Here is a 24325-nt window from a genome sequence, read left to right on the forward strand (position 1 = left end):
GGGATGCTGCTCATGTGACATCGAGGACATGTTGGGATCAGTGGAAAGGCCCCATTGGGGATGCTGCTCCTGTGACATCGAGGACGTGTTGGGATCAGTGGAAAGGCCCCATTGGGGATGCTGCTCATGTGTCATTGGGGAATTGTTGGGATCAGTGGAAAGGCCCCATTGGGGATGCTGCTCATGTGTCATTGGGGAATTGTTGGGATCAGTGGAAAGGCCCTGTTTGGGACGTGGTAGGTTGAGTGGGAAGAGCCCCATCGCGGGTGGCAGGCTGGGAATGAATGGCCCATTGAGGATGCTTCTCACACATGAGGCAGTTGCAGTGAGTTTGTCAGGATGGATTCCTTTGGGGATGCTGCTCATGTACATACGTCTTTTCCAGGTTGGATCTTATGTTAGGGGAACTCAGTAGGAGTTAGGACGAGGCACCAGCCTGAGGATTTCCATGCCCTGTGTAGCCTGCTGAGCCATTGCAGGCTTCCCATAGTGTCCAGGTGCTGCGCATGTCCCAGGTGGACAGGGAGCTGCTGGCTGCATCCAGGTCCCTGGCCTGTAGGTGAAATCCTGGCCCCTAGTCTAGGTGGGATGTGGGATGTCACCTCTCTGCCCTGCACTCGCTTTCCCCTGAAGCTGATATAGCGGCTTTTCTCTCTCTTTGCTGCTGTTTCCCCCCCACTAGTTCCTGTTTCAGAAGTTACCCCTAAAGAGAAGGTGGAGTGATAATCCGCTCCTCTCCCTTCCCCCCACTCCAGGCTCGGTCCTTTGTCAACAGGTTTAAACCGGAAATGTTTGTGCTGATATGGTCACAGTGTGACCGTCACACTGGTCTCTTGGGGAAACGTGAGGCACATGGGCGGGGTGTTAACTATAGAACAGCTAGTTGTGGCTAACGTGGTCAGGTAGTTAGCTCATGCATGCTAGCAAGAGCCATGTTACATCAGTTTTCAGGATGCTTCCCAGGGCAAATGTCGCTTGTGAATGGTTTAGCGATAGTGTGCTGGAGCATGTTTGAGCCTTGTTGGCTTCACTTGTCACTTTCTGCCACCGTCCTGCCCACCAGGGAAAGTACAAAGCTGTCAGGACCCTACTGTCTGTGCCTGCAGAGGCATGAGCTCAGGGGCTGGGCTGCTGTTGGTCCCCATACCACACTCCAGGGGTGGTGGGCGTGGATCATGTGGTTAATGTTACCGAGGCAGCGCTAACCTTTGTGGTGGGGAAGAGGTGCCCACACTCCTCCCTGTCTCATCAGCTTGGCCCCCCGCTGGCTGTGCTGACACCCTCCTATGAAGTCACAAACTGGTCACCCAGAGGGACTGTCAAAAGCTCAGGGGAGCATGTCATATGGATCCCTCCCCCTTCCCCCAACCTGTCTCAGTGTTCTGTGCCCCATGGACCCTGCTTCCCACCTGACGCTTGTCTTTGGGTCCTGTGCCTTGCAGACCTTGCTCCCACCCATACCCACCTCTGGGTCCTGTGCCCTACAGACCCTGCTCACCCCACCTTGTCTCACTGCCCATGGACCCCTGTCTGCCCCACAGAGCCTGCCGTTGGCTCCAGCATGCGCTGCTCAGCCAGGCTGCCTATGGTTTATTTTGACATTTTTAATGAATCTGTTAAAACTTCAATTAAAAACCTGAAACAAACCGTAAAGTTCCTGCCGTTACCTACCAAAACGGCTGCAGTCCTGATGGTCTCCTCCTCCTGGGGCTGTCTGTGGTTTTGAGTCTCAAGGCAGTCCTGTCAGTAATGCACTTTGACATGTGCAGCACATGCCGATGTACTGTTGAAATCTCTCTGGAGCAGACAGTGGTTTCCTCTTTCTGCAGAGCACGATAGATAATATGGCTTGGGGACCGGCAGTGCCTGATGCAGCCCATAAGATGGTACTAAAATAGCCCAGAAAAGGAGACCTGTCTCTGATCCCTGCCTGCCATAATGGGGTTAACACTGGGGCTAATCCTGGCTCTTGTTGACTCTCTTCAGGAGCAATTTGGGAATTGAGGAATATCTGGCCAGAGTTTGTGCTGGTTCCTGAGCAGGGGAAGAATTGGGGAGACAAGCTGCAGCTCAGAGTCACTGCTCCCTCTATGACTTTCTTGGCTAAAGTTGCCCCCCACTGATACCACAGCTCAGCATTGTTCCTGATAGAACTGCTGGGAGCATGGGCTGAGACAGCTCCAGGGGGCTGCCGGTGTTTTAGCCACTCTGTCACCTGGCCCTACCCAGTAAGGCAGGGAGGTCTGCCAGCCGAAGTAGAGGCACAAGCTCTTGTTTCTGTTCCAGCAGCACACAGAGTTGTAACATGCAGACTCCATTCTCTGCAATAACCCCTAAGTGGGAAACAGGATAACTCACTCTTTCCTGCCTGAAAGCACCTGTAGGCCATTGCTCCTTACATTGCTCAACCAAGTTGGTTGATAAATGTGTTTTAGAAAACAAACAAACTCTGTGTCAGATTAGAATGGTTATTAATTTTTTATTGGGAATAAAATGCACAAGAAAATATAAACCTCTGTGAAAGTGCAACATACGAGTCATATGAAATAACCTTTCAAGCAGGAGCAAATGCTACAAAGCACTAGAATATAAAGTGATTGCCCCTGATAGGAGAGGAGACCCCTGCTGGGCTTTGGGTGGCTGCGGAGTTTCTTATGCTGCTTCACCTTCACCCCACTGCTCTCCTTACATTGCTAAGATGTCTGTGTTCATGCTATTGCAGCATCATGCTCTCCTGGAGTGTTCCCACATCCTTGAGAGATGCAGAGTCCCTGACACTTGCCATTCCTGGATCCTTTCCCCACAGCTGGAGAAGTTTGCACAGAATGGCAGCCCTGAGTCATCTTTGTCTGCCTATAGGGTATCCTTCCTAAGACTGGGCAAACAGCCAGTGAGAATCACCCCTGTTCACCCCAGGGGCGGGCAGGAGGGAGTCACCTGCAGGGGCTCCTTTGCTCAGCACAGGCTGAAGCCTGTTTGCATTTGTTAATGAAATATAAACACAGTCTGAACCGGGAGCAAAGTCACTGTTGCCTGGGCTACAAGCTGATGCTTCTACTCTCAGTACTGCTGGGGGCTGTGCAGAGTAACCCTGCCCCATGGGACGAGGGACAGAGAAGGGAAGGGTGCAGGGGGTGCTCTCAATAACGCTCAGTTTGGCTAGAGAACACAGACTATTCTCGCAGCAAAAAGCTTCGCTTAAGTGTTAATGCAGCAATTGCCAGGGGCGGAACAGTCTGGGGAGGCTGCGCTGAGACACCTTGATCGGGGGGGGGGGGGCTGAGGGGGGTGCACAAATGCAGACGGTGTTATGGCTCCACAGAGCTCACCCTCTCAGTTAGACAGGATGGGTCTAACACACCAAGGGTTGTCGCGCTACCAAGCAGCATGGGGATTGCCCCTCGCCGTTATTTGGGTGTGCGTATTGGGGGCAGTGGGGAGTGGGAGTTGGGGGAGATGAGTGTGTTTGGGGGAGGTGTGGGGCTGTGAGGAATGTGTGTGTTTGGGGGAGGTTATGTATGGCTGGGTGTGTGTTTGGTTGTGAGCGTCTCAGCAAGGACTTGAACTGGAAGAGGAAAGTCATTGGCCGGTGGGGCAGGGCCTGTTTTTGTTCTGTGTTTTTACGGTGCCTTGCTTGATGTGGGCCACCTCCATGATTAGAGCTCCTGGATGCTACGGTCACACAAATAGTGGGGCTATCGTTGTAAGCATAAGGGGTGCAGAGAGCAGGGAGGGTGTTGGAGGAGTGAACACTGGGCTGAGTCAGGGACTCTGATCCAAGTGCTGTTTTTTGGGGAGATCAGTGAGTCCCTTTGTTGTGTGCAGCCAGTATGTACCGGGGATGTTAGATTGCAGCATTGGCTTGCCCCTGCTGCAGGACCTGGCCCCATCTGTCCCAGCCAGACTAATATCCTCAGTAGAAACTTCCAGACTCTCTTGTTATGATGATCTGAAGCTCCTGACAATGCAGCCTCACTGCATTGACTGAAACGGCTCAGCACTTGGCACCTGGTAACTGATTTAGAGGAAGGGACAGACCCATGGCCTGCTCGGAAACCACGTGTACACCCTCCGGCACCTGCACCTACAATCCACAGAGATTCGGCGATCGCGCCGACCCGTCAGAAATCTGCGACTGTTTCTTCCCAGCTCATTCGGAGTCTCTCAGCTCCTGCACTCCTGCTTGTGGTGAGCTGCACAGGAGGCTGGGTAACCACAGGTGTCTGGCTGTGTCTGGCTATGATTATAGTGACTGCTTGTCTCCCCTTCCCTGCCCCTTGGGGAATGTTTCACCCCTTCCCTGCCCCCTTGGAGAGGGGTTTGCCCCTTGCAGCCCCAGCTCCCCCACACCTCTTTGGGGAGGGGTTTGCCCCTTGCAGCCCCAGCTCCCCCTAGAGCCCTGAGTAGGAGGCCTCAGTGGTCTCCGACCAGGTGGAGTCCCTGCGCTGGCTTGGTGTCTGTACGTGTCTGCGCAGGAACTCGTGGCTCACGCAGCCCACGTGGCCCAGCAGCTCCAGGAACTTGTTGCGGAACTTGATGCCAACAAAGGCGTAGAGCAGGGGGTTGAGGCAGCAGTGGAAGTAGCCCAGGCTGGCAGTGACAGACATGGCGATGTCCAGGCTGGCCTCCCTGGCACAGTCCCGCCCCAGCACCTGCAGGTCGATCAGCGTGTTTGCCAGCAGGGCCAGGTGGTAGGGCGTCCAGCACACGAAGAAAACCACCACCACTGTCAGGATGACCCGCATGGCCTTGTGCTTGTGGAAGCCCTGGGAGCGCAGCAGAGTGTGAATAATGCAGGTGTAGCAGTACAGCATGGCTGCCAGGGGCAGGAAGAAGCCCAACATGTGGTAGCACATGCGCAGGGCCGTTTTCCAGTGCAGGGAGGTGTTGATGGAGAAGTTGTGGGAGCACAAAGTGATGTTGAGGCGATAGTCCTTCTTGACTTCCAGGTACAGGAAATCTGGCACGGTTAAGAGGACACAGACGCCCCAGACCACCAGGCAGCTGGCCACCATCAGATGCGACTTGTTCCTCTTGTACATGTGCACGGCATGGACGATGGAGAGGTACCGGTCGAAGCTGATGCACACCAGGAAGAAGATGCTGGAATAGAAATTTATCTTGAAGATGGAGCCGACCAGCTTGCAGATGCCAGTGCTGAAGACCCAGCCGTGCACGGCCTGCACTGCCCAGAAGGGGAGTGTCACCACCAGCAGTACGTCGGCGAGCGCCAGGTTGAGGATGAACACGTCGGTCCCAGCCAGGGACCTCTTGCACTGCAGTAGCACAGCCATCACCATGCAGTTCCCGCATAGCCCCAGTGGGAATAGCAAGCTGTAGAGGACTGGCAGGAAGACCCTGTCAAAGGCCTGGATGCTCTTGGAGGTGCAGGGTGGCACAGAGCAGCAGGTGTCACTCTCGTTGTAGTAGTCAGGGGAGAAGCTGGTGTTCCCCAAAAACATGTCAGATAAATAATCTCCGCTGAAGGTAAATGCACTGTTACCCTAGACAGGAAAGGGGACATGTGAAAATCAAAGGGTTATTCTCACTCTATTTCCAGCCTGCCATTGACTTCCTGCTGGACCTTGGGCAAATCATCTCCTCCTCTGTCTGCTTCTGCTTCCCCTATTGCCCTTTCCCTGCCTTGCTGTGAAGCTTGTACGTTCTTTTGGGCAGCAACCATCTCACTCTCTGCAGTGCCTGGTTGCCCCGATCTCTGTCAAGGCCTCTAGCTGCTACCATAACATTACCCCCATCAGTGTATAACAATCTTGTCAACTGTTTGAAATGGGCCATCCTGATTATCACTACAAAAGTTTTTTTTCTCCTGCTGATAATAGCCCACCTTAATCGATTAGTCTCGTTAGAGTTGGTATGGCAACACCCATTTTTTCATGTTCTCTGTATATATATATATATATATATATATATATATATATATATATATATATATATATATATATATATATATCTCTTCCTACTGTATTTTCCACTGCATGCAGCTGATGAAGTGGGCTTTAGCCCACGAAAGCTTATGCTCAAATAAATTTGCTAGGCCTTGGCTACACTTGGGGATTCACAGTGCTGCCGCGGCAGCACTGCCGTGGCAGCGCTGTGAAGCGCGAGTGTAGTCGTGCCGCCAGCGCTGCGAGAGCTCTCTCACAGCGCTGCAAGTACTCCACCTCTCCGAGGGGAATAGCTTGCAGCGCTGCGAGTGAGCGTGCAGCGCTGCAGGCGCTGATTACACTGGCGCTTTACAGTGCTGCACTCGCTGCGCTTGGGGGGGGCGTTTTCACACCCCTGAGCGCAGCAAGTTGCAGCACTGTACAGCGCCAGTGTAGCCAAGGCCTTAGTCTCTAAGGTGCCACAAGTACTCCTGTTCTTTTTGCTGATACAGACTAACAAGGCTATCACTCTGAAACCCACTTGCAGTGTTTGGGGAATGAACTATTCGCAGAGGGATGTTTGCACTCTCCCAGGTGTGTCTCAGTGCCCAGTGAGGTGTTCAAGTTACATGCTGGATGTAATGACACAAAGCATGTTGTTATTGTGTTTATTATTTTTCCAGGGCCACAGTGCCCGCGGGGGGTGGGGGAACCTGCAATGTAATTCTAGCTGTGAGACTAGCGTGGAAGGGGGTAATTGCTTGGGTGGGGGTTGGGGAAAGGGTTAAGGGGCTGTAAACTCAGGGGCCAGTCCTGCTCTCAGTGGGAGTTTGGCTAGTGGTGTCGCTGGGAGTTGGATGGGTTCCTTGAGACAAGGTAAAGTGACTAAAGGCAGTCCGTGTTTTTCTGATGGAACGGTTGCTGTCAAAAATCCAGTTTCATTGAAATCTAAAGGTGTTGCAGGAACCTGTTGATTTCCATGAATTATTTTTGACAGGAAAAAGTCTAAACATTTTGTTTTGACTTTTGTATTAAAATATTACATAGGCATATAATATTTAATATGTTAATATCATACAAACCGTGCTGATGGTCCCAAATGGATATTTTTCATAATTTTTGTTTAATAAGAAATGTTGAAATTTCAGCTTTTGGTTCAGATTCGGAATGGAAATTTTTTCAAAAAGTCAGAAGGTTCTGCAAAATGGAAATTCTGGTTGCAAAGGTGACTGAAAAACCACCCCCCTGAGAGCATCTAAACGCTGTCCACTTTAAGGTGGTTGCATTGTGCACACGCGTGCCCCAGGGGCAGTGGAAGGCATAATCTGTGCTGTTGCCTTGTGTTTGTATAAACCAGGTGGTATTTTTTTTCTGTAGATACAAAGAGGCGGTAGCACCCAGTACTCCCAGTGAGAGCAGGACAGAATTCTCCCCCATTGCCCCATCTCCTGTTGAGATCTGGGGAGAGTTCCCACCCCTGCCCCTGTTGAGAGCCAGGCAGTTCTTCCCCCACTAGCTGCTCCCTTCCCCTTGCCCCGCTGGGAACTGCTGGGTGCAGAGCACGTCGGAAAATCTGACCCCAGATGTTTGCTTTTCTCTCGGCTGGTGAGGTTGGGCAGACGCTGCCCTGGCACATGGTGTGAAAACCAGCACCTTGTGCTCTTCCCCAGGATGAACAAAGTCTGCATTGACTTTGATGGCTCAGATCCCAGCAATTTAACTTCTCAGAATGACACTTCCTCTTAAAGCCGAGTCACTGAGGGAAGCGATTGTTAATGATGGGACCAGGTCCTGCATGTGCTCTGTAGCCAAGCTCTCCTCCTTCAGGACACTGACCTTTGCATCCCAGAACTGTACACTCCATTCCCCTCTAAATCACCCTGTGTCCGTAACACAGAGCCCTGAATGCTTCCCCACTTGCACATTTGGTTTCAGCGATAGAGGCAGTGTCCTTATTCGCCACACCCTTCAACAAATTCCCTCTTTAACTGCAAGACCCCCGAGCCTTCAGACACCCTGCAGACCATCCCTGGGCTGGATTAACTATTATTGTCTCGACACAGCCTGATACCTGACCCGAATCAGCAGATCTCTTTACTGCCTCCTCCATGGAGATGCTGCTCAGTCCTGCTCCCCCCGCCCCCGCTATGGTTTGAGTTCAGTCCTAGCTGACTCTCCTTGCTGATGGGTGTGCATGGTCACCCCAAACCCCAGGTGCTGTGTTTATAACTTCAGAGAGTTTCTCTTGGCTGATAACGAGCCCAGGTTACAGCCCCTGTCTCTTACCCAGTGTCCCCGAGTGTACAAAGCATTCCCCGGGAGAATGAGCTGGAAGCAGATGGTGAGGGAATACCCTGCCTGGCAGGAATGCCGGTGCTGCCCGAGTTGGGATACACAGAGCTGTGTGTCCTTGCAGAAATGCCTGTTTTTATTGCTATTAAAGAGCAATGTGCATGTCTGGGTATAATAGTCTGACGCCTGTTCGCCAGGGGGACAACGTTGCGGCAGATACCCTGCAAGGTGGAGGCTGCGGGGATGGTAAAAGCCCAGGTTGTTCTGCTGACACTGGGACTGTCACTCATTGGCATGGCTCGTGCTCGTGGTGCCTGTCCAGCAGTTAATGTTTATTATCCCCCCAGTAGTGGACAATGTCAATGCGACGGGAGAGCCTTCCCTTAGCCTTTGCGTTCATGCAGCCTCTGGCATTTCAGCCTCCAGGAACTAATGCAAATACAGTGCTCCAGAAAGATGCCTGATTGAGAGCCCTGGAGTCCTCTGTTCATCTGCAACCTGGCCGGTGTCAGCACACGCGCCCCTCCCAACCCGTCCTCCCATACGCTTGGCCCATGGGGATGGGGATGCTGTATCCAAAGCCCTTTAGTCCAGGGTGACTCTGCCAAGGAGTGCCGGTGTGCTAGCCTGGGGCTCAGTTCCCAGCTCTGCCACAGCCTCCCTTTGTGCCCCTGGACTTGTCGCTTTTCAAACGCACCTAAGTGCTATCGGAATCTGATGTCTCACTGACTTTGATGAACGTCGCCCCAAGCGCAGTCCTTGCGCTGCCTCGCAGCACAGGGGCGAGTCGTACTGAAGCTGTGTCCTGTGCTTGGTTAAGACACTTTCAGATGTTCCGAACATCTACAATTCAAACTGCCCATCGCTAAAGTGATTTCCTTTCTAGACGGGTCGTTTTATCCACTGTGGTTGAACTTTAGAGGTTCATCTGCTTTGAGTTACAGAGAATGAGCTAAATTCGGTTTTTTGAAGGATTGAGAAATTTAATTTCTCATTTCATAATTCAGAAACAGCAAAGGGATTTCCCTCAAACTTTCAAAAAGCAAAGCAAAACAAAAAATCACCCCAGATTTGAGCTAACAACAAGCATAGAAAAATTCAGCCTGAAAGGAAACTTTCTGACAAGTGTGGGGTTAGAATCTTTGCTTTTACTCACATTTATGCCTTTCACTTTAACTTCTCTGTTCAGAGACATCAGTTGGTCAAAATTAATGTTTAGAAGAATGAAATTAATTAAGAACATTTTTCTTCTATATATGAATGTTAATATTTCCAACCACGCCAAGGATGCACAGTTTAAAAGGATTTCTACATTTATTCACTTTTGTAATAACTTCAGTTTGGGATAGTTTCAAAATTTAATTCCAACACTTAATTGACCTGTCTGTATAATCAAATCTTTATTAGATTAGATTATCTACTCTAGGTGCTTATATTTTGTTATTTAGCTGAAGGATAAGGATTTTAAATGTATTTTTTTCACTTTTGGAATTAGCCTTTTTGAACGAATCTTACTGATAATTTGACATAACACAACATTTCTGACATAAGTGTCTCTCCTAGTACAAGCCCCTCCATATTCCCCCTGTCTCCCCCCCCCCCATTTGTAAATAAAATAAAGATCTTCCCAATGATTTTATCAAATGTAAACTCACCAATTTATCCATGGTTGTGTATGTGGCACCTTTCTAGCATAAAGTGCTGAATGTGTCAGGCTTCTGAGAGAACTGAAGTGGTCTTTGATTCTGCGTAGACTTCAAGTATCTGTGGGTTTGAAGTTTGAGTGACACAGTCTTTCTTTCTCGGAGTGGCTGGAAGGAAGCAGCACACTCATTCTCAATGTCTCCGCTGTTCAGTGACAGATGCAGATGAGCTCAGAAGTGACCATCCAGAGAGCTGGGGTTTCTGCCCTGCTGTGTGCTACATACCCTGGCAGACATGGGCCACTGCTCCTTGTGCCATAGTGTGCCTGGGATAAGAATTGCCAGGGTGGATTGTGAGCATTGCTAAAGTGCTTTCAAGCCCCTGGGTAGGTGGTGCTGGACATAGCATTTGTAGTGCTCAGGAAGATTGCTGGATTGATGGTCAAGGAGCATGGGGGCTTTCGCTCCACCACAGAGGAATAGGATGGACAGCAGCCCATGTAAATTCCAATTGCACTGGCCCAGAGATTCCAAGGGTTGGCCATCCTCAAAAGTAAAATTTACAGCTCCAAAGAGTGAGATTCAAGGCCAAAGAGTGAGACTTTCCAGGTGGTGTCTTAGTCATTGCTTAACACAGGGACTCTCCTCTTTGGTCCTTGGTCACATCCAGTAGTCCAGGTTTTTAATCCAACCAGCACTTAATAGTTTGTTTTAAAATGTACACTGCTTAATATTGCATATGCAACACTTAAATGTCCCAATTCAAACTAAAGTCTAGGGCACGTGAGAATTCTCTATGCAAAGCAAACTAGGACAGCTCTCAGTGACACAGCGTATATTTGAAAGAAGAAGTCTTGCATGCTACCAGGACAATGAAGGGCCATGAATTTGTCCAGTGTGGTTCTAATTTTGAACTGTATTTTGCAGAACCTGCACATTTTCAATCAAGTCCTCCTCGTTTTTGGGCAAACTCATGTTTTTTTTGACTGTCAAGTATTCTCACACACACACACACACACACACAAAAGCCCTCCTATCTCTCATGGGTGTCTAGAACACAGGTCTGTATTTCCATGGGTACCACAGTACACAAGCTTGGGAAGTGGCTTTCCAAGCTCTAAGCCCCGTGGCTGAGGCCCTGGATATATTGTTGTCCATTTCAGCACCTGAGTAAAAATATTTTAAATCTTTATATGTTTACTCAAAATGAGTGAGAGACTCTTAAGAATGGGATGAGAGTGAGATAGCTAATGAGGGAGTCTCACCCAACGAGTGAGACTTGACATGTCTGCTGGCCCCCAGAAGTGTCCCTTCCTAGTCTAGAAACCCACCCATATACAAGTATATATATGCCAAGATTCCAATCTTAAGTTTCAAAAAGTAATAGAAGCTTCTCTGATAAGCAAGCTTTATATGTCTTTTAGGGCTAACCAGGCCAAGCCCTGGGGATCTTCTGCTTATGCTTAGTAATTCTTGCCCCTCAAAGTCCAAGCACCATAAAAGATACAATTTCTCCTTGTTTAGGGTTTTTTGTTCCTTCCCCCATTCTGCTTCAAGTTGCAAATTCAGCAGTTTTGAAGAATTCAGTTGCACGTCTCCTCTTCATGGGGCCCGGGGGAAAGAGAGCAATCGACAAAGTCTTTTGTCCTCTGAGGTTCCACAATTGTTTGTTTGGTGTTGATGGGCTTTCTTTAGTTGAACAGGAGATAACACCTACTGTGTCTGTGACGGGATCCCTGGGGTACAACCTGGAACTGTGGGAACACTGTGCTCACTTACCTCTCCAGCCTGGGTTGTCTAATACAATGCTATGCCAGTGATAAGCAGCAAAACCCCTCCAGGTGCTGTGATCACTCAGCCATCAGCATGTGGAGCCCCACACCCAGCTAAATTGCATGAATGCTCCCTGAGCCACTCATGAATCATGCAGAGAGAGGCACCAGCAAATCACCCCAGTCCCCAGCCTCGCACCCCAGAAATATACCATCTTACACTGCTCAAGACTTCCTTGGACAGTGCAAGCTCATTCATTGGTTTCCCCACTCCTACAAAAGAGTAGTGGACGTAAAATAGTCCTTGTTAACCTGAGCTGAGATTCCCCAAGAACTTCAACCAAAACCACACTGTTTTAGGTAAAATATAAAACAGATTTATTAACTACAGAAAGATGGATTTGAAGCGATTATAAATAGCAGGCATAGAGTTCAGAGTTGGTTACATAAGAAATAAGAATAAACTCACAGCCTAAATTCTACAGATTAAGCAAGATTTGAATCAAGCGTTCTCTCACCCTACTAGATGTTACAGGTAACTCACAGTTCTCAATACTTAGGGCACGTCTACACTTGCAAAGTTACAGCACCAGCAGTTACAGTGCCGCTCAGAGAGCGCCGAAGGAAAACCGCTGTTGTGTGTTCACACTGACAGCTGCCTGCGCAATAGCATGTTCACACTTGGTGCACTCTGGGCAGCTATCCCCACAGAGCACCTCTTTCTCTTTTGCCGCTAAGACTTGTGGGAAGGCGGAAGGGGTCGCATGGCATCCTAGGTCCTGTCCCAATGCCCCGTGACGCATTGCTTTGCATCCCAGCAATCCCTGTGCTTCCGTCCGCATTTGGCACCATCTTTCAATAGTTTGTGTACTATGCGCCCTGCCCTACCCTTTTCTGGCTGCAGGAATGGATCCCGAGCTGTTGACCAGAATGCTGCTCGCACTGACCAACACGTCACAAGTGGCAGTGGAGTTATTCCTTAAACTACAAAGGCAAGAGGAGTACGACATTGATCTCACCACACATACTAGCTACGACACGAGAATGCTTGTGGCATTCACAGAGGTGCTGACCACAGTGGAACGCCGCTTTTGGGCTCGGGAAACAAGCACTGAATGGTGGGATCACATTGTGATGCATGTCTGGGATGACGAGCAGTGACTGCAGAACTTTCGCATGAGGAAAGCCACATTCATGGGACTGTGTGATGAGCTCGCCCCAGCCCTGCGGCACAAGGACACGAGAATGAGAGCTGCCCTGTCGCTGGACAAGTGCGTGGCGATTGCACTGTGGAAGCTGGCTACTCCAGACTGCTACCGCTCGGTCGCTAACCAGTTCAGAGTGGGAAGATCAACCATTGGAGTCGTGTTGATGGAAGTGTGCAGGGCCATTAATCGCATCCTGCTCTGAAAGACCGTGACTCTGGGCAATGTGCGTGAGATTGTGGATGGCTTTGCACAAATGGGCTTCCCTAACTGCGGAGGGCGATAGATGGCACGCACATTCCAATTCTGGCACCAGACCACCTAGCCACCGAGTACATTAATCGCAAGGAGTATTTCTCAATGATTCTCCAGGTGCTTGTGGATCACCATAGGCATTTCACAGACATTAACACAGGCTGGTCCGGAAAGGTGCATGACGCACACATCTTTCAGAACACTGGCCTGTTCAAGAAGCTGCAAGCCGGGACTTTCTTCCTGGACCAGAAGATCACCGTAGGGGAAGTCGAAATGCCCACTGTGATCCTGGGATACCCCGCCTACCCCTTAATGCCATGGCTCATTAAGCCATACACGGGGCAACTTGACAGCAGCAAGGAGTGGTTCAACAACAGGCTGAGCAAGTGCAGAATGACTGTGGAGTGTGCATTTGGCCGTTAAAAAGCCCGCTGATGATGCCTGTATGGGAAGCTGGACATGGCCGATGACAATATTCCTATGCTTATAGCTGCGTGCTGTACACTCCATAATATTTGTGAAGGGAAGGGTGAAAGCTTCACTCAGGGCTTGACCACAGAGGCTCAGTGCCTGGAGGCTGAGTTTGAACAGCCAGAGACCAGGGCTATTAGAGGGGCACAGTGCGGAGCCATAAGCATCAGGGATGCTTTGAGGCAGCAAGTTGAAGCTGAAAGCCACTAGTATTTGTTGCTATGCTTGGGATTGCAGTGCTTGTAATGCTAGGAGGTGATTGGTGCACATGATGCAAGAAGGGGCCTTAACATAATTGTATGTTGCTTTCCAGTGCTTTTTTTGCTTTCACTAAATAGAATAAAGATTGATTTCAAACAAACACAATTATTTTATTGAAAGACAACAATCAGAGGAGAGAGTCAAACGAAAAAAATCATCAGCCGGGAGGGGGAGGGGGGATGCGGGAATGGAAGGTCTCAAGAGGAGGAGGGGTCCCGGGATGGCTATAGATTTGTGTATGTCCAGGGATTATACCCAACCTTCTCCTTTGGAGTACAATGCGGCAGGTGCTGTACTTCAGCAGGGCCAAACTGCAGAGGGATGGGTGTTGAGTGCAGTGGGTATTGGGAGTCCACACTGCTGGACTGTGAGGAGGGAGGAGTGGAATGCTGCAGGTAGAGAGTGGAGCCAGTGTAGGACTCATGAATGAAATTGTTTTTAATTGTTTACTTTATTAATGTAACTTCATAAGTAAAGTTTTATGAATGAAACAATATTCATTCATAAAACCGGTTACCCCAATAACTGGCTAATTAACAATTAAGATGCTTGTTAAGAGCCATAGCTGTTCAGTCAGCTGCCTTTGTAAGTTTCACTATCAATCCAATTCCTGCTTAAATCACTGAGACTTGCACTGTTTCAGTATTGTAACTTCTGTTCACCATTTATTACACTTGCCTACCGTGTAATTTCTGTTCACTGTTTGCCATCCATTATACTTGTCTATATTGTAACTTCTGTTCACTGTTTGCCATATTGTAATTCAAACCCCATTTTAAAACGCTCACTCCATTTTGTAAGGGCTTGCTGCAACCTTCATTTTTGCAAACCCTGCTGTAATCTTATTAGTTTAGTTTAGATGTGTGAATGAGGTATGTATGGATGATGGAATCAACCTCCAGCCCCAGCCTATCCTGATTAAATAGAGTTCAAACACCAATGGCTGAAGATGCAGACAAGAGCCCTAACAAAGTAAGAAGAATCCACCCTAAAAAAAAAGGTACAATAGAAGGAAGATCAAAGCCCGGTCCGAGGCTGAAAGTCATGTCTGCAATTGACGGGTGACCAATCACCAAACCCAGAGGCAGCGTGACACAGCAAGACCTATAGACTCTGGATTCAAACTAAAGCCTACAAAAAGGATGGGTGAGATGGAAAACTTTGGAGGAGGGTAACATTCTGCTGCCAACATGGAAGGGCATCGGTGCATGCCCAACAGAGACCCAGCTCGTCCTTGTGCCCGGCTTTCCTGGCCAGTTAGCCGCCACAAGCTATGAACCCAAGCTGCAAACTCAAGCCACAGACTCAAGCTACGTTCAGGACTGGTAACTATGCAGCAGCTGCAGAACATCTGATGGATGTGTGTGTGTGTGTGAATGTGTGTGTGTATATAGGTATTAGGTATAATGTGTGTGTATAAGGATTAAGATATTAGTTATTGGTCATAAATCAAATTGTTATCATAATAAATGTGGCATCTTTATCTTGTCCCCTTTAATAAGATCCTGCTAGTTTTTATTGGTATAACATTTTGGTGGAGAATAGCGAAAGGGGGATTATTGGTATTTTTGCCTCACTTATTTTAAACCAATCTGTGTGCACACAACCGGCTCTACAGAGCACGGTTCTATTCTTGGTTAACAAAACCTGCTGGCCTCCGAAGAGGTAGCAGGAAACCTAAAATTGTTAACAAAACCTGCTGGCCTCCGAAGAGGTAGCAGGAAACCTAAAATTGTTAACAAAACCTGCTGGCCTCCGAAGAGGTAGCAGGGAACATAAAACTGTTAACAAAACCTGCTGGCCTCCGGATAGGTAGCAGAAAAATAACAAATATAAGCTATGATTTCAGAATCTAGGCTGTGTCGCTCACTGACCGGTGTCAGGTGTGACGAGGAAATTTAATAAGCTACGATTTCAGAATCTAGGCTGTGTCACTCGCTGAACGATATCAGGAGCGACAGGAAAGTTTGAACAAGCTTTTAAAAATGTTCTGTTAAACCAAACTCTGAAGGATATAGGAGTTTGGGCAGCAAGAAAAGGTGCATACACCCTCAGTCATAGCATGACTGAGCATAAGGGGAGAACTTAGGGTTTCTCGCTCTGTCCCTGGGAGGGGTTTTTATTTTTGGTGTAAGAACCCTCGGTGGTAGAAGGCCGAGCAATACAGAGGGAAGCTTAGCGTCTCTCCCTCTGGCCCAAAGTGGGTTAAAAACATAAGATACAGATCTTGTTCTGTTAAACCAAACTCTGAAGAATATAGGAGTTTGGGCAGTGTAGTGTGGTTTATGTTTGTTTGTTTTGTTTTGGGTTTTTTTGTAAGTAATATTGTGGTAATTTCACAATTTTGAAGAAAATGTTTAAGGAACGGGACCAGGAAGGGTGGGGGCTAGTTGGAAAGCCCACCCTCCTTGCTAAATTGGTAGTGGAACAAGGCTTGTGCCCATGGAAAGGAACTGTTTATTGGAAAAAGCAGGATCGGGCCCAGGCAAGCAACAGATAGAGAAACTGGAAAACAGGTTGGGTACAGAGAGTTGAAACAGCACTCTCAAATCTTACAGCAGCAGTAACATCAGAAGAAGAAACATTTGAGACCCCAGAAGGGGGCAGACCTTTGGGACCCCTCTGGAGATTGGGAAGGGGGATATTTGGGATATTTTGGTAAATTCCTCCTCCCAGGGCCAAAATGCTATTGAAACAGTTAACAACAGTGCCTGCTTCTGCCTCAGATCTCCAGGCCATGGCAAAATGGCTGGAGATTTTAAAACAGAATTTTTTTTCTAGATGGAGTGTTAATGCCCTTTTACTGAGAGAAAGGGAGGATTTACACTCACAAGAAATGCACCACTTAATTAGCATGTGTGCAGCCCCAAGTACCAAACACACTGTGGCAGAGACTAAGCAGGTTCTGCCATGGTGGAAGCACTGTGCTAATTTGTTTCCAAGCTTTTATCTTTCAGGCTCTAAACCAGAACATCAGGAGAGCTGGTACCAGCTGAAGAGTTATAAAATACCATGGTTATAGTGTCATGACAAAGTCTGTGTTCAGTGTTCTGTGTTGCATGTTCTGTGTCTGTCTCTAGTGGTGTCCTGTGCTAGCATTGGGTCCAGAAAAAGAGGGGATACTACACTAGACAGGGCAAATGTCTTTTCCTCTCTCTACTTCCCCCATGTCCATCCAATTTATCAATCACCACTTGTGTCCAAAGGACTTTGGTCCCCAGTGCATCAGGTTTATTTTTTGTTAGGTTCTCTAGTAGTCATTTTGTTGTTAATCTTTGTTATTAATACATTTGTATTGTTAGTTACATTTGCTTGTATTGTTAATTCCACACTTTCCTCTATGCACTCTGGTTCTACTTCCCCAAGCCCTAAAGGGTAGTTCTTGGGCCCCCATAACCTGTAAAACCTTGGCTCATGATTGTAGGGCCCCATCTTTCAGGTCCCCAGAAACCTCTTAAGAACAACTGTTAAAAATAGGAAATTCTGCAACATTTTAGCAACTAAATGTTAGTTTAAGTCCAAATCAGCTTAACCTTGCATGACAACTGTGGTACTCCTACAAAATCTTATTTGTTGTGTGTGCTTAAAAAGGTCCTGACCTCAGTGACTTTTATTGTTTGATGGCTATTGCAGCATCAAACTTGGGCCTCATCTTGTTTGTCAATGTACCCAATTATTGTAATGGTAATGGTTTTATAATTGTTTGGTTTGTTTGCAACAGATCACCTGTGCCCTACAATAACAACAACTGCTGTAATAATCATAAATAAAGGGGCAGAGTGTTGTAGGAGCAGCCCACCTGGTCAGCAGTTCTAAATATAATTTTTCATCCCATCATTGTCCTATTAGTAATCCTAACCGTAATGTTGGTTCTTCCTTAAAACAATTACATAAAGTGTGACCCATTCAATACCCCTGGATTGAAGGGTCAAAAGGGGGACAATGTAGGACTCATGAATGAAATTGTTTTTAATTGTTTACTTTATTAATGTAACTTCATAAGTAAAGTTTTATGAATGAAACAATATTCATTCATAAAACCGGTTACCCCAATAACTGGCTAATTAACAATTAAGATGCTTGTTAAGAGCCATAGCTGTTCAGTCAGCTGCCTTTGTAAGTTTCACTGTCAATCCAGTTCCTGCTTAAATCAGGGAGACTTGCACTGTTTCAGTATTGTAACTTCTGTTCACCATTTATTACACTTGCCTACAGTGTAACTTCTGTTCACTGTTTGCCATCCATTATACTTGTCTATATTGTAACTTCTGTTCACTGTTAGGGGGGAGGGATAGCTCAGTGGTTTGAGCATTGGCCTGCTAAACTCAGCGTTGTGAGTTCAATCCTTGAGGGGGCCATCTGGGGCAAAATTGGTACTTGGTCCTGCTAGTGAAGGCAGGGGGCTGGACTCGATGGCCTTTCAAGGTCCCTTCCAGTTCTAGGAGATAGGATATCTCCATTAATTTAATTTGCCATATTGTAATTCAAACCCCATTTTAAAACGCTCACTCCATTTTGTAAGGGCTTGCTGCAACCTTCATTTTTGCAAACCCTGCTGTAATCGTATTAGTTTAGTTTAGATGTGTGAATGAGGTATGTATGGATGATGGAATCAACCTCCAGCCCCAGCCTGTCCTGATTAAATAGAGTTCAAACACCAACGGCTGAAGATGCAGACAAGAGCCCTAACAAAGTAAGAAGAATCCACCCTAAAAAGAAAAGGTGCAATAGAAGGAAGATCAAAGCCCGGTCCAAGGCTGAAAGTCATGTCTGCAATGGACAGGTGATCAATCACCAGACCCAGAGGCAGCGTGACACAGCAAGACCTATAGACTCTGGATTCAAACTAAAGCCTACAAAAAGGATGGGTGAGATGGAAAACTTTGGAGGAGGGTAACATTCTGCTGCCAACATGGAAGGGCATCGGTGCATGCCCAACAGAGACCCAGCTCGTCCTTGTGCCCGGCTTTCCTGGCCAGTTACCACCACAAGCTACGAACCCAAGCTGCAAACTCAAGCCACAGACTCAAGCAGGACTGGTAACTATGCAGCAGCTGCAGAACATCTGATGGATGTGTGTGTGTGTGAATGTGTGTGTGTGTATAGGTATTAGGTATAATGTGTGTGTATAAGGATTAAGATATTAGTTATTGGTCATAAATCAAATTGTTATCATAATAAATGTGGCATCTTTATCTTGTCCCCTTTAATAAGATCCTGCTAGTTTTTATTGGTATAACACCAGGAGGTTGATAAGAGTGTGTTGGTGGTGTGTGTGGGGGCGGGGGGCACATGGGAAAAAGTTTTGCGACAGCGGCTGCAGGGGAGGGTGGGCACAGAGCTGCTCAGTTTGAAGAGCTAATATCGCCTGGAGCGTGTCCGCTTGACACTCCATAACTGTTAAGAGCCGCTCCGTGGCTTCTTTCTGGTGTGCCGTGTTCTCCTTTCGTTCCCTCTTCTCGCTGTCCCGCCACTCCTTCAATTCCTTTTTCTCGGCGGCGGAGTGAATCATAACCTCCCGCATAAAGTCCTCCTTAGTTCTTCTTGGACGCTTCCTAATTCTTCACAACCGTTCTGCCGCCGATAACAAAGAGAGAGGCTGTGCTCCCAAGGTCATCTCTGTGAAGTTTAAATGCAACATTTTACAGAAGCCTAGTGAGGCAAATAGAAAGGAGCATAAACGCTGCCAAATTAAGTGCAAGAATGTAATAAGAAAAGCCAAAGAGGAGTTTGAAGAACGGCTAGCCAAAAACTCCAAAGGTAATAACAAAATGTTTTTTAAGTATATCAGAAGCAGGAAGCCTGCTAAACAACCAGTGGGGCCCTTGATGATCGAGATACAAAGGGAGCGCTTAAAGACGATAAAGTCATTGCTGAGAAACTAAATGGATTCTTTGCTTCAGTCTTCACGGCTGAGGATGTTAGGGAGATTCCCAAACTTGAGCCGGCTTTTGTAGGTGACAAATCTGAGGAACTGTCACAGATTGAAGTGTCACTAGAGGAGGTTTTGGAATTAATTGATAAACTTAACATTAACAAGTCACTGGGACCAGATGGCATTCACCCAAGAGCTCTGAAAGAACTCAAATGTGAAGTTGTGGAACTATTAACTAAGGTTTGTAACCTGTCCTTTAAATCGGCTTCTGTACCCAGTGACTGGAAGTTAGCTAATGTAACACCAATATTTAAAAAGGGCTCTAGAGGTGATCCCGGCAATTACAGACTGGTAAGTCTAACGTCGGTACCGGGCAAATTAGTCGAAACAATAGTTAAGAATAAAATTGTCAGACACATAGAAAAACATAAACTGTTGAGCAATAGTCAACATGATTTCTGTAAAGAGAAATCGTGTCTTACTAATCTATTAGAGTTCTTTGAAGGGGTCAACAAACATGTGGACATGGGGGATCCAGTGGATATAGTGTACTTAGATTTCCAGAAAGCCTTTGACAAGGTCCCTCACCAAAGGCTCTTATGTAAATTAAGTTGTCATGGGATAAAAGGGAAGGTCCTTTCATGGATTGAGAACTGGTTAAAAGACTGGGAACAAAGGGTAGGAATTAATGGTAAATTCTCAGAATGGAGAGGGGTAACTAGTGGTGTTCCCCAAGGGTCAGTGCTCGGACCAATCCTATTCAACTTATTTATAAATGATCTGGAGAAAGGGGTAAACAGTGAGGTGGCAAAGTTTGCAGATGATACTAAACTGCTCAAGATAGTTAAGACCAAAGCAGACTGTGATGAACTTCAAAAAGATCTCACAAAACTAAGTGATTGGGCAACAAAATGGCAAATGAAATGTAATGTGGATAAATGTAAAGTAATGCACATTGGAAAAAATAACCCCAACTATACATACAATATGATGGGGGCTAATTTAGCTACAACAAGTCAGGAAAAAGATCTTGGGTCATCGTGGATAGTTCTCTGAAGATGTCCGCGCAGTGTGCAGAGGCGATCAAAAAAGCAAACAGGATGTTAGGGATCATTAAAAAGGGGATAGAGAATAAGACGGAGAATATATTATTGCCCTTATATAAATCAATGGTACGCCCACATCTCAAATACTGCATACAGATGTGGTCTCCTCATCTAAAAAAAGATATACTGGCACTAGAAAAGGTTTAGAAAAGGGCAACTAAAATGATTAGGGGTTTGGAACGGTCCCATACGAGGAGAGATTAAAGAGGCTAGGACTCTTCAGCTTGGAAAAGAGGAGACTAAGGGGGGATATGATAGAGGTATATAAAATCATGAGTGATGTGGAGAAAGTGGATAAGGAAAAGTTATTTACTTATTCCCATAATACAAGAACTAGGGGTCACCAAATGAATTTAATAGGCAGCAGGTTTAAAACAAATACAAGGAAGTTCTTCTTCACGCAGCGCACAGTCAACTTGTGGAAAGTCCTTACCTGAGGAGGTTGTGAAGGCTAGGACTATAACAGTATTTAAAAGAGAACTGGATAAATTCATGGAGGTTAAGTCCATTAATGGCTATTAGCCTGGATGGGTAAGGAATGGTGTCCCTAGCCTCTGTTTGTCAGAGGATGGAGATGGATGGCAGGAGAGAGATCACTTGATCATTGCCTGTTGGTCCACTCCCTCTGGGGCACCTGGCATTGGCCACTGTCGGTAGACAGGATACTGGGCTAGATGGACCTTTGATCTGACCCGGTATGGCCGTTCTTATGTTCTTATGTTCTTAAGCCGTATTGTTTGCAACACAGACAACACTGTTTCAGTGCTTTAAAACACAGCCAGTACTCACACTAACTGGTGTTACTAACCAGTGTCACTAACTGGCTGACCCCAGGCAAGCACACATAAGCCACAAGATCCCCAAAATGGTGAGTAGCCGCAGGGGCAGGGTAAATCACTGTTCCCAGACCCTGCTGTACACTGGGCACGTGGATCTTGGGGAGAGCCAGCACTGGAGGTGGGGCCTGATAATCATTCCTGTCCCCACACTTTCCACAGGAGATGATCATTATGGAAGATATCTCACTGCTGAGGGTGAGCAGGGAATCAAGGGAGGGTTTTCGCCAAGCCTGCGGCTTCCACCCTGGCCCCTATGCGGCTCGCCTGTGTGCAGCAATGGTCATCCTGCCCCCCCGCCCCGACACACAGGGGCGCGGGAAAGTTACCGTTAATGGGGCAAGAAACAAAGCAGCTCTGCTGAAGAACCTGCGGCAGCAGATTGCCCAGTGTCTCCACGAGCGTTTCCAGGTGTTGAGATGGGGGGGGGGGAGAGAGGGGCCAAGTGATGATATCATCAACGCCTGTCTGACCAGTGATGGTTGCCCCTTTGTCGTTCCTGAAAGGCCAGCTGTGGGCATCTCCCAACCTCACAACATATTTTAGTAACACAAGTAGCAATACTTCATGACTTCACATACAATGATAGCACATACAATTCACCGGGATATTAAGGTTCAATAGATCAAGACTTTTAAAATGATACCTCACAAAGCATGTATTGTACAAAACATATCATAATCATATGACATTGGTGAATATGGGGGTTCCAGGGTACTACTTTGAGGTACAGAGGGTCACATGTTGAGCAGGAAACACCACCTCCTGTGGCAAACTAATATTTTACAGTTGTTAATGATTCTTTCCTGCCTGGTGATTTACAGTTACAGAGCAAATCCTTAAATACTATCTTATAACATGGGATACAGCAAGGATTTTTAATGAATCTGTAAACTCAGAGGTTATACCCTATGACTGGAGAAGTGCTAAGATAGTTCCTAATTTTTAAAAAAGGGGGAAAGCGTGATCCGGGAAACTACAGGTCTGTTAGTTTGACCTCAATTGTATGCAAGGTTTTGGAACAAATTTTGAAAGAGAAAATAGTTAAGGACATGGGGTGAATGGTAATAGGGATAAAATACAACATGGTTTTACAAAAGGTAGATCGTGCCAGACCAATCTGATCTCCTTCTTTGAGAAGATAACTGATTTTTTTAGACAAAAGAGATGAAGTAAATCTAAACTCCCTGGATTTCAGTAAGGCATTTGGTACAGTTCCACATGGGAAATTATTAGGTAAATTGAGAAGATGGGGATTAATATGAGACTTGAAAGGTGGATAAGAAACTGGTTAAAGGGGAGACTACAATGGGGCATACTGAAAGGTGAACTGGAGGGAGGTAACCCGTGGAGTTCCTCAGGGATCAGTCTTGGGACCACTCTTCTTTAACATTTTTATTACTGATCTTTGCACAAAAAGTGGGAGTGTGCTAATAAAATTTGCAGAGGACTCAAAGTTAGGAGGTATTGCCAATATGTAGGAGGACCAGAATATCATGCAAGATGATCTGGACAATCTTGTAAACTAGAGTAATAGAAATGAGATGAAATTTAGTAGTGCAAAGCACAAGGTCATTCATTTAGGGATTAACAACAAGAATTTTTGCTATAAGATGGGGATGTATCAGTTGGAAGTGACAGAGGAAGAGAAAGACCTAGGTGTATTGGTTGATCACAGGATGATTATGAGCCACCAATGTGATGTGGCTGTGAAAAAGGCTAATGCAGTCCTATGATGCATCAGGTGAGGTATTTCCAGGAGAGACAGGGAAGTGTTAGTACTGTTATACAAGGCTCTGGTAAGACCTCATGTCGAATACTGTGTGCAATTCTGATCTCCCATATTTAAGAAAAATTAACTCAAACTGGAACAGGTGCAGAGAAGGGGCTACTAGGATGATCTGAGGAATGGAAAACCTACCTTATGAGAGGAGATTCAAAGAGCTTGGCTTGTTTAGCCTAACCAAATGAAGGCTGAGGGGAGATATGATTGCTCTCTATAAATACATCAGAGGGATAAATACCAGGGTCAGAGAGGAGTTATTTAAGTTACGTGCCAATGTAGACACAAGAACAAACGGATATAAACCAGCCATCACCAAGTTTAGGCTTGAAATTAGACGAAGGTTTCTAACCATCAGAGGAGTGAAGTTCTGGAACAGCCTTCCAAGGGGAGCAGTAGGGGCAAAAAACCTAACTGGCTTCAGACTGAGCTTGCTAAGTTTATGGAGAGGATGGTATGATGAGGTTGCCGACAATGGCATATAGCTGATCTACGACTGCTAGCAGCAAATATCTCCAGTGTCTGGTGATGGGACACTAGATGGGGAGGGCTCTGAGTCACTACAGAGAATTTTTTCCCAGGTGTCTGGCTAGTAGGTCTTGCCCACATGCTCAGGGTCTAACTGACTGCCATATTTGGGGTTGGGAAGGAATTTCCCCCCCAGGTCAGATTGGCAGAGACCCTGGTTTTTTTTTTTTTTTTGCCTTCCTCTGCAGCATGGGGCACAGGTCACTTGCAGGTTTAAATTAGTGTAAATGGTGGATTCTCTGTAACTTGAAGTCTTTAAATCATGATTTGAGGACTTCAGTAACTCAGCCAGAGGTTATGGTTTTATTACAGGAGTGGGTGGGTGAGGTTCTGTGGCCTGCAATGTGCAAAAGGTCAGATTAGATCGGGGAGGGCAAACTTCGGCCCATGGGCCGCATCCAGCCTGTCAGACG

The 24325-nt window shown here is 46.8% G+C and overlaps 1 protein-coding gene across 1 annotated transcript; it reads right to left on the bottom strand.

Moving 5' to 3' along the window:
* Positions 1-4391: 4391 nt before the first annotated feature.
* LOC135892728 (C-X-C chemokine receptor type 3-like) lies at positions 4392-9844 on the bottom strand. The gene is made up of 2 exons (XM_065420526.1): positions 9833-9844; positions 4392-5504 (listed from the first exon to the last, which is right to left on the bottom strand). Exons 1-2 carry the CDS (start codon positions 9842-9844, stop codon positions 4392-4394), a joined length of 1125 nt encoding a protein of 374 aa, XP_065276598.1.
* Positions 9845-24325: the final 14481 nt, after the last annotated feature.

This window comes from Emys orbicularis, chromosome 20 (assembly GCF_028017835.1).
Source record: "Emys orbicularis isolate rEmyOrb1 chromosome 20, rEmyOrb1.hap1, whole genome shotgun sequence".
NCBI classification, from domain to species: domain Eukaryota; kingdom Metazoa; phylum Chordata; order Testudines; family Emydidae; genus Emys; species Emys orbicularis.